An 18,586-nucleotide genomic window follows, 5' to 3' on the forward strand; every position below is an offset into this window, starting at 1 on the left:
CTTGCGCGTTAGGGTTAGGGTTGTTTGAAAGGTCCCATGACAAGATTTTTTTTTTTTTAAAGGTTTATTTATAAATTTCAACAATTACAAACAGTAAGACAAACAACAATATACAACATTATAAAACATTATGAAAACAGTACAAAACAGCGACAGGGGTTGTAAGTTCAAAATAATAAAAATAGAATACAAATATATATATATATATATACATATATATATATATATATATATATATATATATATATATATATATATATATATGTATATATATATATATATATAATAAACAAAATGCAAAGCCGTAGGCTCATTCAGGTTCATCAAACAACTTAAATTTGGAACACAGCATCATCGTTTTCACAGCTTTTTTGTTGTTAGAGGTAGAGAGCGTTTTAATGTAAAGTTCCAGATCTTTTTTAAAGGCACAAAAGATAGGACGGGTATTAATAAACTTACATTTATGAATATAAAACTTAGCCAATAAAATAATGAGGTTGCAAAGGGTCCCATGACTAGATAATGGCGTTCAAAAAAATAGTGTGACGTAAAGTGCAACTTCTTGCCTTTTCTTTACGCACACAGCGCCCTCTTTAGTCACTTAGGAGAATAACGCTGTAAGACAATTTACAAAAAAAATATTTATATCATGCAGAGCTTACAAATCCTGAAATAAGTAAGCCTATGATAATAAACATAATTAATATTGTATATATAAAACATATTCTTTTATCAGTCTGGTTCTTCCTCTTTGAACCGGAAGTGGTGTCGTCCAAATATGGCTGCCTCTATGTTTCGACGCTGCCTTATTGACGCTGTCAAAGTTAAACGTTTATCACCCTCTTTTTCAGGTAAGTTCATGTGTACAGAGCTTTTTGAACGCCTTGTTTAATATTTTGATTTGATATTTAATTGTTGAACTTTTTGCCCTCTTTTATTGTTGGAGGCCACGGATGAGCAGCCATGTTAGCATCGCTACTGCTACTAACACTATGCTCTAATTAGTATATGTTCAAATATTCATATTTGAAACACTGTACGTACTTGAAATGCCTATGTTTCTTTGCAGCAAAAAGATGGTTACTTTCAACAGCATATTCAGACACCAAAGCATGGGAGGCAAGAGAGAAGGAACCTAAGAATTTGGGTGAGATTTTAAACAGTATTGCTCCTATATACCTCCCACTATAAATGATTAACCATTCATCCATCCATTTCCTACCGCTTGTCCCTTTTGAGGTCGCGGGGGGTACTGGAGCCTATCTCCACTGCATTCAGGCGAAAGGCGGAGTACACCCTGGACAAGATAGAGATACAACATTCACACACACAGGCCAATAAACATCCATCCATTTTCTACCGCTTGTCCCTTTTCGGGGTTGCGGGGGGTGCTGGAGCTTATTTCAGCAGCACACGGGAGGAAGGTGGTGTACACCCTGGACAAGTCACCATCTCATCGCAGGGCCAACACAGATAGACAGACAACATTCACGCTCACATTCACACACTAGGGCCAATAAACATCCATCCATCTATTTTCTACCGCTTGTCCCTTTCGGGGTCACGGAGGGTGCTGGAGCCTTTCTCAGCTGCATTCGGTTGGAAGATGGCGTACACCCTGGACAAGACGCTATTGCTTGTGTTTATTTTTTTGTTAAGCATTACAATCCGTTTCAGCTACACACTGCCTCCCGCTGTGGTCTGCATATTGTGATCACAACAAACCATTGTGTGATGTTCCCAATATTTACGAAGCAATTAGCTACTGGCTGCCACCTACTGATATTGAAGTGTATTACAAGATTACGCTGCCGAGCTCTCGACAGCACCGACACTCAACAACGGCACATTATTTGCAGACTATAATTACTGGTTTGCAAAATATATTTTTACCCCAAATAGGTGAAATTACATAATCTCCCACGGCACACAAGACTGTATCTCACGGCACACTAGTGCGCAGTGGTTGAAAAGCACTGTTAGCTCACTCAGCTTCTTAAATTTTTTAGCTCATCTTCGTTATATTCGGGCTAAAAAACAAGGTTCTGGTTCATTTTTTCCAAAGTAGTCTTGGTTGGCTTCCATTAAGTCTGCAATGATTAGTTGTGTAGTTTTTGCAGTTGAAGTAAACAGCGAACGTTGTGATGCGTCCTTGAAATTATTGTGCCACCATATGCTTAAAATGTAGAAAAAAACAACTTAAATATTACTCGGTATTATGAATGTGCCTGTGACTACTTTACATATATACTTACACCATGTTCACAAAACGTTGACAGAGGCTTACAGATAAAAAAATATATATATATATTCCTTAAGGCTCTGGATGCTGTGGGGCTGTCTTGGTTGACAAGACTCTGCAGCATCGCGTGGACATCGGGGGCGGTACCTCTGGATTGGCAGACCGGGGTGGTGGTCCCTCTCTTTAAGAAGGGGGACCGGAGGGTGTGTTCCAACTATCGTGGGATCACACTCCTCAGCCTTCCCGGTAAGGTTTATTCAGGTGTACTGGAGAGGAGGCTTCGCCGGATAGTCGAACCTCGGATTCAGGAGGAACAGTGTGGTTTTCGTCCTGGTCGTGGAACTGTGGACCAGCTCTATACTCTCGGCAGGGTTCTTGAGGGTGCATGGGAGTTTGCCCAACCAGTTTACATGTGCTTTGTGGACTTGGAGAAGGCATTCGACCGTGTCCCTCGGGAAGTCCTGTGGGGAGTGCTCAGAGAGTATGGGGTATCGGAATGTCTTATTGTGGCAGTCCGCTCCCTGTATGATCAGTGTCAGAGCTTGGTCCGCATTGCTGGCAGTAAGTCGGACACGTTTCCAGTGAAGGTTGGACTCCGCCAAGGCTGTCCTTTGTCACCGATTCTGTTCATAACTTTTATGGACAGAATTTCTAGGCGCAGTCAAGGCGTTGAGGGGTTCCGGTTTGGTGGCCACGGGATTAGGTCTCTGCTTTTTGCAGATGATGTAGTCCTGATGGCTTCATCTGGCCGGGATCTTCAGCTCTCACTGGATCGGTTCGCAGCCGAGTGTGAAGCGACCGGAATGAGAATCAGCACCTCCAAGTCCGAGTCCATGGTTCTCGCCCGGAAAAGGGTGGAGTGCCATCTCCGGGTTGGGGAGGAGACCCTGCCCCAAGTGGAGGAGTTCAAGTACCTAGGAGTCTTGTTCACGAGTGGGGGAAGAGTGGATCGTGAGATCGACAGGCGGATCGGTGCGGCGTCTTCAGTAATGCGGACGTTGTATCGATCCGTTGTGGTGAAGAAGGAGCTGAGCCGGAAGGCAAAGCTCTCAATTTACCGGTCGATCTACGTTCCCATCCTCACCTATGGTCATGAGCTTTGGGTCATGACCGAAAGGATAAGATCACGGGTACAAGCGGCCGAAATGAGTTTCCTCCGCCGGGTGGCGGGGCTCTCCCTTAGAGATAGGGTGAGAAGCTCTGCCATCCGGGAGGAGCTCAACGTAAAGCCGCTGCTCCTCCACATCGAGAGGAGCCAGATGAGGTGGTTCGGGCATCTGGTCAGGATGCCACCCGAACGCCTCCCTAGGGATGTGTTTAGGGCACGTCCAGCTGGTAGGAGGCCACGGGGAAGACCCAGGACACGTTGGAAAGACTATGTCTCCCGGCTGGCCTGGGAACGCCTCGGGATCCCCCGGGAAGAGCTAGACGAAGTGGCTGGAGATAGGGAAGTCTGGGCTTCCCTGCTTAGGCTGCTGCCCCCGCGACCCGACCTCGGATAAGCGGAAGATGATGGATGGATGGATATATATATTTTACAATTTAGAATGGAGAAAAAAAAGTAAAACGTGTGATTGTCTCTCATGAGGATTGTAAATTATGGACAAAATTATTTTGTAGTAATAGCTGATGGTGCAATACTTGTGATGACCACACGCCGGCAATAGAGCTTAATACACTTCTTTTTTAGACTTAGACAAACTTTAATGATCCACAAGGGAAATTTTTTCACACAGTAGCTTAGTTACCAAGGATGGAATGGGTAAGGATGGAAAGGATAATGCAGGTTTAAAGTTGACTAAAAATGTACCGTACTAGCAATATAAAATATAACACACTGTAAATGTCATATATACATATCACATATATACATATTATACATGCAGTATATGATATATACCGGTAGGAGGCCACGGGGAAGACCCAGGACACGTTGGGAAGACTATGTCTCCCGGCTGGCCTGGGAACGCCTCGGGATCCCCCGGGAAGAGCTAGACGGAGTGGCTGGAGATAGGGAAGTCTGGGTTTCCCTGCTTAGGCTGTTGCCCCCGCGACCCAACCTCGGATAAGCGGAAGATGATGGATGGATGGATGGATGGATGGATATATGATATATAATGATATATTATATTTCTATATGATATATACAATATATAACAAGTACAGTATATGTAACAGCTGCAGCAAAAAAAAAAAAAAAGGGGAAGCATAAAATAGAGAGTTGTTCCAGCAGAAAATATGCATTATAAACAAAGAGAGGTAGCTAACATAGAAGCGGCCAGGTAATAGACAGATATCATCTATTGCTGTATGGCGAGTGATTATACAGCTGGATGGAGTGCAGAATGAAGGAGTTCTTGAATCGAACACTGGGAACAAAGCTGAAGGAGCCTGTTGGAGTATGAGCTCCGCTGTCCCTCAATTGTCTGGTGGAGCGGGTGGGCAGGGTTATCCATGATGGCACCTCAGAGATGTAATTTATAACATCATATACCGTATTGAGTTTCTGACTTTATCATTAAATATTATTTCTGTCATTTTCTAAAATAAAAATAAACAGCTGTGCTGGCCAACAAAATAGACAGAACATAGGAGAGGAATTTAACACATCATATAACTTATTGAGTTTCTGACTTCATTAAAAAAGAGAGATAATTTATCACATCATATACTGTATTGAGTTTCTGACTTCATCATTAAATATGATTATTTTTGTCATTTTCTAAAATAAAAAAAAATAAACAGCTGTGCTGGCCAACAATATGGACAGAACATACGAGAGGAATTTTCCAGTCAGCTCCCTAATGATGTCACAGGTAATATTTTTTTATATTAATCTACCAAATGTTGAATTAGTAATTTTTTGGTATTAATAATGTGTGTGTTTTCTAGTTCATAGACAATATATCATGCAGCGAAGAGGTTGCTCAAGCAGAGTACTACCTTTACAAGTAAGACAACTAAAACTGGGACTTTTGTCAAGCTCTCAGTCGCTTTTTGTGTGTGCTATTGTTTTATTTTTTTTTTATTTCCCCGGAATGTATTGTCTGTTTGCTTTTGTCTCTTTTGTTTTCTTACGTTCAACATTGACATGCTTTTCTTTGTTATGGGGAACTGTAGACTTTTCCTGTTTACTCTTTCCACCGGAATCTGCTCCCAGTATCATGATTATGATGTTTAGGAATGTTCATTCACATATTGTAGTTTTCCTTGATAGAACTATTTAATGATCACCAGCCCAAATAGGTACAGCTTGCTGTTTAAAAAAGATCAGTTGGTGACACACCTGTCCCATTATAATAGAAACACACTTTTGCCATCCTCCAGGTTTCGTCACAGTCCAAACTGTTGGTACCTTCGAGACTGGACTATTCACAGCTGGATCAGACAGTGTCTAAAATATGGCGCCAGAGATAAGGCCCTGTACACACTTAAGAACAAGGTAAAAGCCTTTTTAAAAAAGATAGATTAGTATTAGTACACCACTAAACTTTCACCACAATAGTAGACATATTATTACAACAGTACATCTTTGTCAGTGTGCATTATATTTTATCATGGTAGATGCGTTTCATTTGTATTTTATATTAATGTTAGGGTTAGAGCGGGTGTGTCCAAAGTGCGACCCGTTGTTTTTTATTGGATTGCGACATATTCTACAGACAAAATAAACACCTCCTAGATTAAACTTTACACAAAAAATTTAAAAATGGAACTGGCCCAAATCCTTCCAAATCGGGACCAATGACAACTGAGGAGCTGTGCATCTTACTGTATGTGGTCGTTGATATCCATGCGTCCTATCATGATGAACATGTGTACAAATTTCTTGCAATATATGGTAAGTTTTTGAGCTAAAGGCCTTAAAAAAGGTTTTATTTGGCGGAAAAATAATATTAGTATAGAAAAGAAAAAAAAATTAAATATCTTAAGGGGTTTAGATTAGATATACTAATTAGATATAAAGGTCTTGTTACTACCTACAATATAACAGTTTTTGGGACAATAGAGGCTCTCTGCAGCGATTGCTGTTTGTCTCTAAACACGAGTAACACCAGAAAAAGATGCTTAATTTGTTGCTAGTTGCTAGTTTAATAAAGGAACAAACCACAAAGGATTGGAGAAGTGTCCAGAAACTGGAACAATTCTCAATAGAGTGCAGCCTGTGTTACATAGTCCATACAATAAGCAACAACTATTAAAAAGAAATGAGTGAAACGAAATGTGTTAATACTAACTATTGATAACACAGATTTGTTTTTTAATATATGCATACATTTTTTTAGATTTCTTAAAGATAATATATTACGGGTGTAACGGTACGTGTATTCGTATTGAACCGTTTCGGTACGGGGGTTTCGGTTCGGTTCGGAGGTGTACCGAACGAGTTTCCACACGGACATTTTAAGTAACGTACCACTCGTTGTGTAAACAATACACACCGAGGCACAACACAAGGCATGAAAGCAGCGACCGGGTTACGATAGACTGACCTACCTCCTCTTTTCACCGGATATGTCCTCTTTTGTGGAGCTGTCCAGGTGGAGTTTCTTAAATGCCTCAAATGTCCGTCATTTTAAGTTAGGTTTGCGTGTATTTTTAATGTACGTTCAGGGTTAAGAAGGGGTTAAAAACAAAACAAATTGTGCAAGCAGCAGCATTCGTGAGGGAGGGGCAGAGACAGCGAGAGAGTTATAATAAACGCGCATGCGTCGTCAGACTCTGCTTTTTACCCATAGATTTATCAGATTTTATTTTTTATTATCTTTAGCAGGGGTGTCAAAAGTGTGCCCCGGAGGCCATTTGCGGCCCACAGCTAACGTTTTAAAGGCCCACAGCACATTCTAAAAAATACTATTAAAATTAACAAAAACATAACAAAAGTGAAATAAAAAAGCTTTAAAGTTAAATGTAATTTTGAAAAAGTTGCAATGTTGACTAATAAAACAAAGCTATTTTTCTTTTCTTTCAAACTGTCATTGCTCAAAACATAATATTGAATCAAAATCAATGTTATCATGAATTATTGACCTATCCAAGGTTCCCATTACTTCACATCAAATAGTCCACTAAGAAAAATATTTTTGGTGGAAGATTTTGCAAATTTGCTAAATAAATAACTAAAAATTTATATTTTGTTGTTTTGTTACTGTACCGAAAATGAACCGAACCTTAACCTCTAAACCGAGGTACGTACCGAACCGAAATTTTTGTGTACTCTTACAGTCCTATAATATATGCATCATTGCTAATTACGCAGAATAAATGATGATTTCAATTAACCCCACCCAGGCCACGCCCCCACTGCCACAATTATATTGGCAATCTGTGGGAAATCCTGGTGTAATATTGTCTCAATGTGAATAAATAATGCTGTGTATGTTCCCCATAGGTCCACTATGGAATCTTCCCAGATAATTTCACCTTCAACCTGCTTTTAGATTCTTACCTGAAGGATGAGGACCTAAAAAGTAAGTCTTTTAAATGAGTCAGTTAAAGAATATGGCCAAATACACTAGATACACAAAGGTAGTTTGACACTTGTATGCTTCCAAAAGATTAAAAGAGAAGAAAACATGAGTAATTTAAAGCTTCCTATCATCTTAGATATATACTCTTAAGATTTGTGTCTATAAGTGGCCAATTAGAAAGGACCTGCTGGCTCTAAAAACGTAACGAGGTATTCTACAAACTGTTATCACAAAGTTAATGGCATGCAGTTGTCTAAAATGTCTTGCAAAGATCAGGAATCCGGTGGAACCTATGAGTTGTCATTTAAATTAATAGCATTTGAATTACAAACACACAGTGTGGCTGTTGTTGCGTAACCTTTTTTTATGAAAATCTTTAGGTGCGTGTTCTGTGGTGGAAGAGGTGATGCTCCAGGAGGCCTTTGACATTTCCTCCACCCAGATCCTGTCGCTGTACGCTCTTGGCAGTTACCTAGCAACCACACCACAACTCACTGTGAGCCGAATACACAAGATGGGGTAGTGTTATCATGAAGACAAAGTCAGTTGTGTTTTAGTGATGTGCCGGACATGTGCACTAAGGTATCAGAGGAGAAAGCATTTGGAGCATCGCTGCTCATCTGTGGCCTCAAACAAGACAACAGCATCGGCCTCACTGCTCAGCTGCTGGGAAACACTCTGCTAGGTGCGCATGTACAGGAAAAGTGCACACTTTTGTGTTCCCCTGACTGGATTCGTTAATTTGTTTTGAGTTTGGTTCTCTTTTAGGCAAGGTGGAGCTGCAGAAGGGCATTTTTGCTGTGTTCAAAGGTATGCCTCTTCTCTGGACACGTGGATATTTTGGTCGAGCTCTGGCTGTCATGGAGAGTGTTGCCGCATCGCCTGGTGAGGTTAAACTGCCCAAAGACTCGGTAAGTAATGAACCAAAGCTCTTGTGTGCTTGCAACAATCCTGCACAATGATTATTATTTCCAGCTTTTGAATTTAAAACTGCGATCTGGTTAGAAGGAATCAAAAGTGCACACCATGACTTCCAGTTTAGTGCCAACAGAGTTTTAAAACAAAAGCATGACAGTATTAACACAAATTCTTCCACAGCAAGTACAAAAATGCACAGATTTGGAGGAGTAAATATATGACTGAAATAATTGCACTCATACGAAAGCATTTTTTCAACAAAAGTAAAAGTAGATAAATGTATAAAAAAACATGTGAAAACAGTAAAATAAAAATATGCACAAATGGAGGAAAACAGACCTTTTTATTTATCGTCAGTTCTCCTTACCTCCCTGGTAAAAGTCCAGTAGTCAAGTTGCAGTTTTAATGATCAGTTTTTGGTTTATGTCGGTTTGAGTTTGCCAGTCTAAAGAACGTCGACATATACAGGTTCCACCGTACTCATTTGTGTAGCCAGCTATTTCGACAATAATGGCTGTGGTGAGTCATTTTCATGAAGTTAATAGTAAATATATAGGCCTAATGCTATGCAAGCAGTATGATGATGAATCTCAAGTATATCCATGTTTCCTGTCTAAAGTATTGTGCCTCAAAGGGGAACTTCACTTTTTGGGGGAATTTTGCCTATTGTTCGCAATCATTATGAAAGGCATCACGATGAATGTTTTTTTATTTTATTTTTTTGCATTCTAAATATTAAATAAATGTGATCAAAAGTCTGCTCACAATGGAGCCTATGGGAGCCGTAAAATCTTGAAAAAAAAAAACAAACGCCTCCATTGAAGTTTTGTTTACATGATGGAACTATATATGTAATTTATAATAACATAACATTTACGTATTTTGATCATTTTAAGTATACACGGCGCATTCATTTCAAAAACGCATAACGTTTTGCTGATTTATATTCACTGCAGACTTACTGAGAGTCAACAAACAAAATGAAGCATCACTTACTGTGCAAAGTCTGCTGTCATCAGGATGCCAAATGCTGGGATGTTCATATATTCCCATTTAGGTTTAGAATATCTCATAATCCTCACAAAGAAAATGGGGGTGGGGGCATTAAGCGTCTTTTCGTATAAGTACTAGATGGTTGTCAAGTGTTCCAATTTGTCAGAATACCTACTCAGACTTCTTCTGTCCAGGTGAGATGCATGATTTATGATCTACAAAAAACTTACAGGGAGCAAGAAAGCGAGAGAGCAGCACACCACTCGATGACGTCAACATAAGGATACACGGTAGTGATCACGACGCCACTATAAATAGCTCGTATGTGTTTGCGCTTATAATAACAATTTTCACTAATACCTGGTTTATATTAAAATCACAAAATGTAAATGGAGTATGGTTGGCGGTTTTTGAATGTTTTTTTATTGCATTTTATGGGTGAAATAGAGAAACTCCTAATAGCTCCGCTTTAAGCACACTTTTGTTTACGTAATATTTAGAATGCATAAAAAAAAAATTCATCTGTCATGTCATTCATAATGATTGTGAATGACAGGTACATTTTTAAAAAGTGCAGTTCCAATTTAAAAAAATGAAAGTGGTTACTGAAGTTTGAGGGCTGTGCTCAATTGTGTGTGATACTGAGCTAATCTGGGGTTATGATGGCAAGATCAGAGGTTCTGTTTACATTTTTACAAGCAGTCATAGATGGGTAGAGTAGACAAAAATTAAACTTCTGTTCTATTGTATTTCACATTCCGGTGAGGTAGTCCTGTGTGGGGGTTTGAGGGAGAATGGAAGGATTGTTTTTAGTGTTCAAAAGTCTTATGGCTTGTGGGAAGAAACTGTTACAGAACTTTGAAGTTCTTCTTCGGAGGCTGCGGAACCTTATTTTCCAGAATCCAGCAGCGAAAACAGTACTTGACGAGCGTGGGACATGTATCTGCTGAATTCTGAGCCCTCGGTAGATAGCGGATTTTTGCAATCTCTTAGATGTTAGGAAGTGGAGTCTGAAGGATCTTCTCCGCCGTCCTCACCATTCTCTGTAGGGACTTTCAGTCGGAGGCACTGCATTCTCCCAATCAGACAGAGATGCAGTTTGTTAGGATGCTCTCTATAGTGACTCTGTAGAATGTGTTGAGAATAGTAGGAGGGTGGTGTGATGTCTTATTCGACACAGAAAGTGCATTCGCTTCTTGGGAAAAGGGTCAGAGTGTCTGTTACTGCGCCTCCAGAAACTTTGTGCTGCTTAAGCCTGGTATATACTCTCCTGCTCAAGTAACTTGCATAAGCGACGTCATCTTGTCCTCTCCCCCTGCATACCTTTCCGCAAGCCTTGCGTGCACCTCCCTAAAATCCTTGCTTCAGAGCTGTGATCGGTCATCTTTTGAAGAGGAGGGCCCCTGACCGCAAGATGGCAGACTGTGCTTAAAATGCACAAATTATTGTATTGAATAACGCAACAGTGATGAAACGTTTGCATGCAAATTGATATTGTGTATTCCGTATTTTGGTGCGCTATAAAAATAATTACTTAATGTGTTTTTTTTTCAGCTTATTGCGTTGTCATCCAAAAAAAGTCACGCATACGACTCACTAAATTTATTGCCAATCTTGTGCCAACAATAGGTTCATTTGTGACACATATTCTTTCTGGTATACACAAGTCTTTTTCTCTCAATTGTAACACTTCATTGTTCTGTCAGTATCTTTTAGGCACGGCATCTATATTCGCAAACCTGAGAGCTCTGGACATCAAAACATAAAAAATGCCATGAGCAGGTCGTTACAATAGTTATTTGACAGTTTTGTTAATTTACAATCATCTCGTTTGGGACGTTATACCACGTCCCAAACGGCCGAATACTAATAAAGTTGCAAAATCGCTCGTCCTCTGCCGCAACCCGTTCAGGGGTTGCACATTCCCTCCGTTAAAAATAAACTAATGTTTCTAAATGATTAGTGTCAACAATGAAGTTGACATGATTCACAAGTCGCATCCAACAGAAGAACAATAACTCAACCAATACGCCGTCAGAGGGGACGCAAGCTACGTGGCACGAGAGTATATCCCAGCCTTTACTCTCCCCACTGCTGTGTTGTTGATTAGTTGTGTGGCTCTTTGTTTTTTCAACGTTCAGTGCCATGTTGTTGGTTCTGCATTAGTCAACCAGATGTTTCACTTCGTCTCTGTAGTCCATGTCATTATCATGGTTGAGGCCCTCTACTGTTGTGTTTTCCCCAAACTTCGGAATCTGGTTAGTAGTGGTCCTAGCACAGCAGTCATGGGTAAGGCTGGACGATTATGACAAAAATATTAATCACGATTATTGTGATTGATATTATAATCACAATCAATACTATGTTTATTCACAGTATATTAAAACCCAGAAAGTCTTTAGGTTCTCTACAGCCAGCAAATCAGTGCATCTGTCTTAACAGCACCCTCAGTTTTGGAGGACGTGACCGTCGTGATGTGACATCCTTCATCTGCAGATACACACACATGCTGTCACATTTTTGTCATTTAACAAACATCATACATAGAAAGTCGGTGAAGCGCCTCCTTAATCCTGTTTGATAATGCAGCCTTTTCCTAATGAGATCTTGAGAGAGCCTGTCTGTGAGCATCCCTGCCACAGTAGACCAAACACACTATGACAGACAATAATGTAGCACCTCAGGATATATTGTATCAAGATTCTTCCTGTGCCTCAGGTCACACTTTAATCCCATTGCCTTCATTAAGAAGCAGAGGTCAGCTGGCAAATATCTCACACAGCTCACAAGATTTTATTACAGTTGAGCCTAAGATGATAAACATAATTTTTCTTGCTTTTTATAGTTGGATTTTGTGAATGACACGCTGCAACAACTGTCTTCAACGTCTTCTGACTCTTCTGGAGAAGAGTCCGACAAGGAGGAAGAGCAGAAAGTGGAAATGGTTGATGAAGAAGACCAGGCAGAAATGGATCGACTATCCGAGTATGAGAGCAGATTCAAAGTAAGGATGCACTGTTGAAGAATTGTCAAGATCAATAATTACGAATGTATGTTTATGTAATGAAGGTGATGCTGTAGCTTGTTTACCCCAGATGCAACCAATTGTTGTACTTTGTTTTAATATCCCTGCTCTATAGCTATAGTTTGGCCCTTTATTTATCTAAACCGCAAAGTGGACCGAGTGTTAAATGGAAGCAAGCAATAATTGGAGAGGCTGGTATTTACGAAATTTAAGCAGAGTTTGTTTACTTTAAAGAGGAGCGGCGATATATTTTTTAGGAATTGTGCCTATCGTTCACAATCATTATCAATCAATCAATCAAAGTTTACTTAAATAGTGTCCCCTTAATGTAAATGAATGTGGCGTGCTGCCACAGCATTTCTATTACTGCCGCTATTTTTTGTACTTGAAAAAAAATTCAAATAATATAATATTTCTGGGTTTTTCCTGGCTCAAGTTGAGGCAGAGGTGGTACAATCCTGACCATGCACCAGAATTTGAGCGTAAAAAAAAATGAGTTTTTTTTTCAATTAAGTAATATGCTATAAAGAACACTGTAAAATGTATTATAATTTTTATTAATTTGCTTGGTAGTTTGCTGTAAAATCATAAGTCAAGCAGATTTTTAAGTCCATCCATCCATTTTCTAACACTTGTCCCTTTCGAGGTCGCTCGAGCCTATCTCAGCTACATTCGGGCGGAAGGCGGTGTACACCCTGGACAAGTCGCCATCTCATCGCAGGGCCAACCATGCCACCGCCAACACAGATAGCCAAATTCACACTCACATTCACACACTAGGGCCAATTTAGTGTTGGCAATCAACCTATCCCCAGGTATTTATTTTTATTTAGACAACATTTTTTTGGAAAGTATGATAACATAGTGTAATATTTGTTGCAATAATAGATACTAATAACATTTAAAAGGCAAGCAATTTCAATCAGTATATATCATTTTTCTGTCAAAATGAAAAAAAAACCATTGCATTTAGTGAGAAAATAAGTACCGTACTTTATTGACATATCATTTCCAGGTGTTTGCGGGCCATATCAAATGATGTCGGAGCTCAGATCTGGCCCCCGGCCCTTGAGTTTGACACCTGTGGCCTAAGCGCTTGCATAAGAGAATGATGGACTCATACTTTGTGTGATGGAGTCACTTTTGCTTGAGACACTCGTAGATAATTTTGAAGCAGCCTTTAAGTGCTCTGTAGACAAAAATTTACACGTCACCAACATGAATTATTACATTTTAACTGCCTGATACTTTAATTTCTGTGCTCTGTTTCACCTGGACTCTTGACTTTGCTCCTCGGGAGATTGCTTTTTAAAGTAGTGGCTGATTTTGCCTGCCATAACTGCAGAGCTAAAAAACATAAACGTTACTTTGTCAGGGAGGAAACTTTTTTTTTTTATATAAACCCGACATGCTTCTAAGGCTTTCTTTTATTTGACCTTGTACCAGTCAATCTGTACTGTCATGGAACTCTACTTGATCCTATGCAAACTTCTAATAAATTCTTCAATCAATCGATCTATTATAATTAGTCAGAAAAGGTTGGAAATAAAGCTAACACTACTAGCTGTGTTCACTTACCAGAGACAAAATGTTCACAACACAGTCTGGAGTGTTCTGTAGGATTCCAATGATCCCTCAGTATCATGTTCCGTATGGCAAAAATCCATTTGTTACGGTGTTGTGCCAAAATGTGAATGCCTGCCAAAAATGGATTTCCTTTGCGGGACCACGCACCGCTCGCTAAACCTGCATTGCTTGGCTTAGTCTGTCCACAGTGGATTACTAGGTGTAAGACAAACCCTTAATCTTCATGGTTATTGTAACGCTACGTGTTTAACATTATTTAAGCCTTTATTGTGTCTGGATAATGACAATTTGCCTTTTCTGTGGTATTAATTAGATTTAAAGGACAAATGTCTCTTCTCCTCACAATGACAACATTTCACTTACATTTATGTCAATTTCCTTGATAATATTTTGTGTTTATCAGTAGGTTTTGTTTTATTGGCCAATTTATGAGTCTGATCAGCAGTATCGTGAACGCATAAATCATATGTCTTATTTTCTTTTTAGTTTAGTGATTGTTGATCAGGCATATTAGCAAACAAACATAACAAAGGGGGTGAGGGATCAACTTTCTGTGTAATAAGAAAGTCAAAACAACAAGCTGTCGAATGCTTTGCTGACTCGCGCACACACACAGAAATCCCTACGGTGCCCTCTCACAAACACAATCACAATATTGCTCAGTAACCATATTGCTACAATAATAAACATTTAAAAAAGTAAATACTGTCTTCTCGTCCGCTGTGATATAACTCTGTTCTGGTATCTTTTCCCTATAAAGACTGGCTTCATCACAGTAAAAATTGATTTGGTTACTTACTGAGCTGTGCTGGGGTAATGCTTGTGAGTGCAAATAATGTACTCTTTGCAAATAGTGTTTTTAAAACTTCACAGCAGTTTGATCCTTCTTTCCACGCTGGTCTGTTGAGTTTTTAAGACTCTAATTTAGTTAACAAAATGGACAAAACTTGTCAAAAGGCGAAAAAACATAGGAAAAGCACACATGCTGGAGTGACAGACGTGACTTCTCCTGCACAGCAAGTGAAGTGCCTTCCCAACAATGTTTCGCCCTGCTTTCTTTACTGGTGCCTAAATGAAGCGTTCATCTACAGCAGGGGTCGGCAATCCGCGGCTCTGGAGCCGCATGCGGCTCTTTAGCGCCGCCCTAGTGGCTCCCTGGAGCTTTTTAAAAAATTTATGGAAAATGGAAAACAATGAGGGGGGAAAAATAATTGTTTTTGTTTTAATATGGTTTCTACAGGAGGACAGCCATGACACAAACCTCCCTAATTGTTATAAAGCATACTGTTTATATTATACATGCTTCACTGATTCGAGTATTTGGCGAGCGCCGCTTTGTCCTACTAATTTTGGCGGTCCTTGAACTCACAGTAGTTTGTTTACATGTACAACTTTCTCAGACTTTCTCGGACGTGTTTTATATCACTTCTTTTTCTGTCTCATTTTGTCCACCAAACTTTTAACGTTGTGCGTGAATGCACAAAGAGGAGTTTTGTTGATGTTATTGACTTGTGTGGAGTGTGCTAGTTAGACATATTTGGTCCCTGCATGACTGCAAGCTAATCAATGCTAACATGCTATTTAGACTAGCTATATGTACATATTGCATCATTATGCCTCATTTGTAGGTATATTTGAGCTCATTTATTTTCCTTTAATTCCTTTTAATTCAATTTATATCTCATGACAATCAATCTGTATGTAATATGTCTTTAAATTTTTTGCGGCTCCAGACAGATTTGTTTTTGTATTTTTGACCCATATATGGCTCTATCAACATTTTGGGTTGCCGACCCCTGATCTACAGCAACATGGTTTGCACGCAGAGGCATGTTTGAATCGAAAAGTTTGTTAATCCAAAAGTTTGCATGTAAAGTGGGTTGTAAATCGAGGTTCCACTGTACGGCCATCTTGTGGAGTTAATAAAAAATGGCTTTAAAAAGGTTGCCTACAGCCTCAGCTTTAGAAAGCAACATAGATTCTTCTAATACAGTGATGCAATAAAGCATTTACCTTAGTCAAAAATGACTGTAGTTTGCTATATTACAGTATGTACTGTATGTGCCAAAGCATCTTTGAATGTTGTTTCCAGCCTCACCTTGCTTCTTTTTTTTTTCTTTAGGAGTTGATCGGTCAGCTGGAAGCTCATGGAAAAGTTGACTCTGAGGCCAGCTTTCAGTCATTGGTGACCACTCTGGCCAAGCAGCAGCTGTCCTCCACCGAGAAACCAGACCTGGATACGTACGAGAGTCTACTGTCGACCTGGGAGGCCGAGAGGAGGATGCTGATCCAGAGGGAGCAGGAAATGTGGCGAAAAGCAGATGAGGAGAATCGTCAGCGGCTGATTGCCAGGGCAGACCTGTAGCAGGCACAATAAAAGTTTAACTTCTATAACCTGTTATGTATTAATGTATTTGTGTGTTTTTATAATTATTGTGGGCTAGAATTAAAAAAAATAGTGGTTTCAATTGTGCGACCTCTTTAATTAGGAAAAAACGGGAATGTTGGGATCTCATCCTCCCATTCCTTTCCTGTTTGTGTAATGCGAGTGTGTGAGGGAGTTTTCTCACAGGGGTAAAAAAAAAAAAACGGGCATTGCACTGAAGAATTTCCTGATAACTAATCTACAAAGAAATAATTATTTGCCAGCATAGGCAGTTATTTGTGAGCTGTAAACAGTGAATGCATTATATGGTCTTGATTAAATGTGTGAATACAGAGGTGCATGATAAAGCTAAGAAGACAATGCTACCCGTATTAAACATGAAACACTTGACTTGCTGACAGCGAGAAGCTTCAACTGCTTAGATGAAAGATAATACAGTTTGTGGGAAAAACATTATTCAGGAGTTGGAGTTTATTTTGTATTTTCCTGTTTGTATTCTAATGCAACGACTCAGAAATAATAAGATTGTCCTAAGACTTTGTAAACGAGGGCTGCGTCTGCTGATGTAGCTGACCTTGGAGGGTAATGGAGACATTGTGAGAGCTAAATTATTTTTTTTTATCAGCTTGCATACCGGCCCCGCATATATGTGTGTCTGTTAGACATTCTTTGCACCAGGACATTGTATTGCCAGCTAATATTACAGGTGGTTAGATATTTTAAGCCAGCAACTTCTTATCAAGTCAAATGTACTGCACATCATGTTCTCTTTTTTTTGCAGATTTTTATGAGTAGGAAAAGCTTTGATGTCGAGCTGACCACAGCACATCAAGGCCACTGCCTATTTGACAAGGTCAGCTGCTCTTCCTTTTAAAACTGATTATTAATAATGTTTATTTTGTCTGTCTCATTTGTTTGCATTGGGATGAGTGTAGCATTTGTCCTGACAAGGGTTTATTGCGTATAAATTCAATATAGCAATAAGTCAGACAAGCATGAGGTAATATTTCGTAATTTGATTTAGTGTTAGATTCATTTTGTGCGTACTTAATATGATTTGTGTTTAATCTTTTCAATTGGTTAAAAGTTTGCATGCAAATAACATTTGATTTAATTTGAAACTGTAAACTTTTTTTAACAGCGCTTGTCTGCGTCCTATACCTTGTCTTTATTTTGCTTGTATTGTATTTTAATAATTGGCCCACATTTAAGGATGATGTAATGTTTTCTTCCTCACCTGAAGGACCATGTATTGCTTCAAAAGCAGAAATACAATGACTCACTTGATGACTTCACACAATTGTAATGTCATCATGTAATTACGATATCTTTAGAAGAACAAAATGGGAAAAAAAAAACATCCCTGCTGAGCATGTGCACCCTGTGGGAAACACTGATCACAAGTTTAATTAAGGTAAGACTAAAATCCCTTCATCCAATGAGCGCCAATATTCACATGCTTCATTAAAATATATTTTCAGGAATAAAAAAGGAAAAGATGTAAAGTGTGGTAAGGACACATTTGAATTTTCTATTAAGTTTTGACAAATTTTTACATACATAAACTGCAAAATCCCACTTTTAATGTGATAGTTTAAATAACCGTGCACCTAATCAATGGACTCACACTTTTGTTAAAATTTTAATGTTGGACCCCATATGGGTTTGATGTCCCAGATAAATCGATAAATATTTAAAAAAACAAGACATAGAATTTTCTTATCAAATGACTCAACACCCCCCCCCCCCCCAAAAAAAATAAAAAAAATACATATATATATACATATAATAGGCTACTGTATTGTATGTGTAATTTTTTATTTTATTTTTTTTTCTTATTGATTGGAAACTTAAGACCTCAACTGTTATTATACATCATTTATTAAAACAAACATTAAACTCTGCATTGGCTGGTCCACCAATATTTTCCACCGTTCAACTAGAGGTTTTGAGGTCGCCAAAAC

The 18,586-nt window shown here is 39.1% G+C and overlaps 1 protein-coding gene across 1 annotated transcript; it reads left to right on the forward strand.

Moving 5' to 3' along the window:
- Nucleotides 1-752: 752 nt before the first annotated feature.
- On the forward strand, nucleotides 753-16,704 carry mrps27 (mitochondrial ribosomal protein S27). Its single transcript, XM_061899177.1, has 11 exons — nucleotides 753-851; nucleotides 1,070-1,147; nucleotides 4,988-5,058; nucleotides 5,135-5,193; nucleotides 5,570-5,684; nucleotides 7,635-7,713; nucleotides 8,094-8,209; nucleotides 8,296-8,398; nucleotides 8,482-8,624; nucleotides 12,470-12,628; nucleotides 16,359-16,704. The coding sequence occupies exons 1-11, from the start codon at nucleotides 779-781 to the stop codon at nucleotides 16,599-16,601; spliced, it is 1,239 nt and encodes a 412-aa protein (XP_061755161.1). The 5' UTR covers nucleotides 753-778; the 3' UTR covers nucleotides 16,602-16,704.
- The last annotated feature ends 1,882 nt before the right edge of the window (nucleotides 16,705-18,586 follow it).

The sequence above is a fragment of the Nerophis ophidion genome, linkage group LG01, assembly GCF_033978795.1.
Source record: "Nerophis ophidion isolate RoL-2023_Sa linkage group LG01, RoL_Noph_v1.0, whole genome shotgun sequence".
NCBI lineage: Eukaryota > Metazoa > Chordata > Actinopteri > Syngnathiformes > Syngnathidae > Nerophis > Nerophis ophidion.

What these genes read in the sequence shown, in the direction of transcription:
- mrps27 (XM_061899177.1), top strand. Translation starts at nt 779, where the DNA reads ATGGCTGCCTCTATGTTTCGACGCTGCCTTATTGACGCTGTCAAAGTT. An exon ending in GCTCCCTAATGATGTCACAG is followed by an intron (nt 5,059 to 5,134) that starts GTAATATTTTTT and finishes TGTGTTTTCTAG; the next exon opens with TTCATAGACAATATATCATG. An exon ending in GCAGAGTACTACCTTTACAA is followed by an intron (nt 5,194 to 5,569) that starts GTAAGACAACTA and finishes GCCATCCTCCAG; the next exon opens with GTTTCGTCACAGTCCAAACT.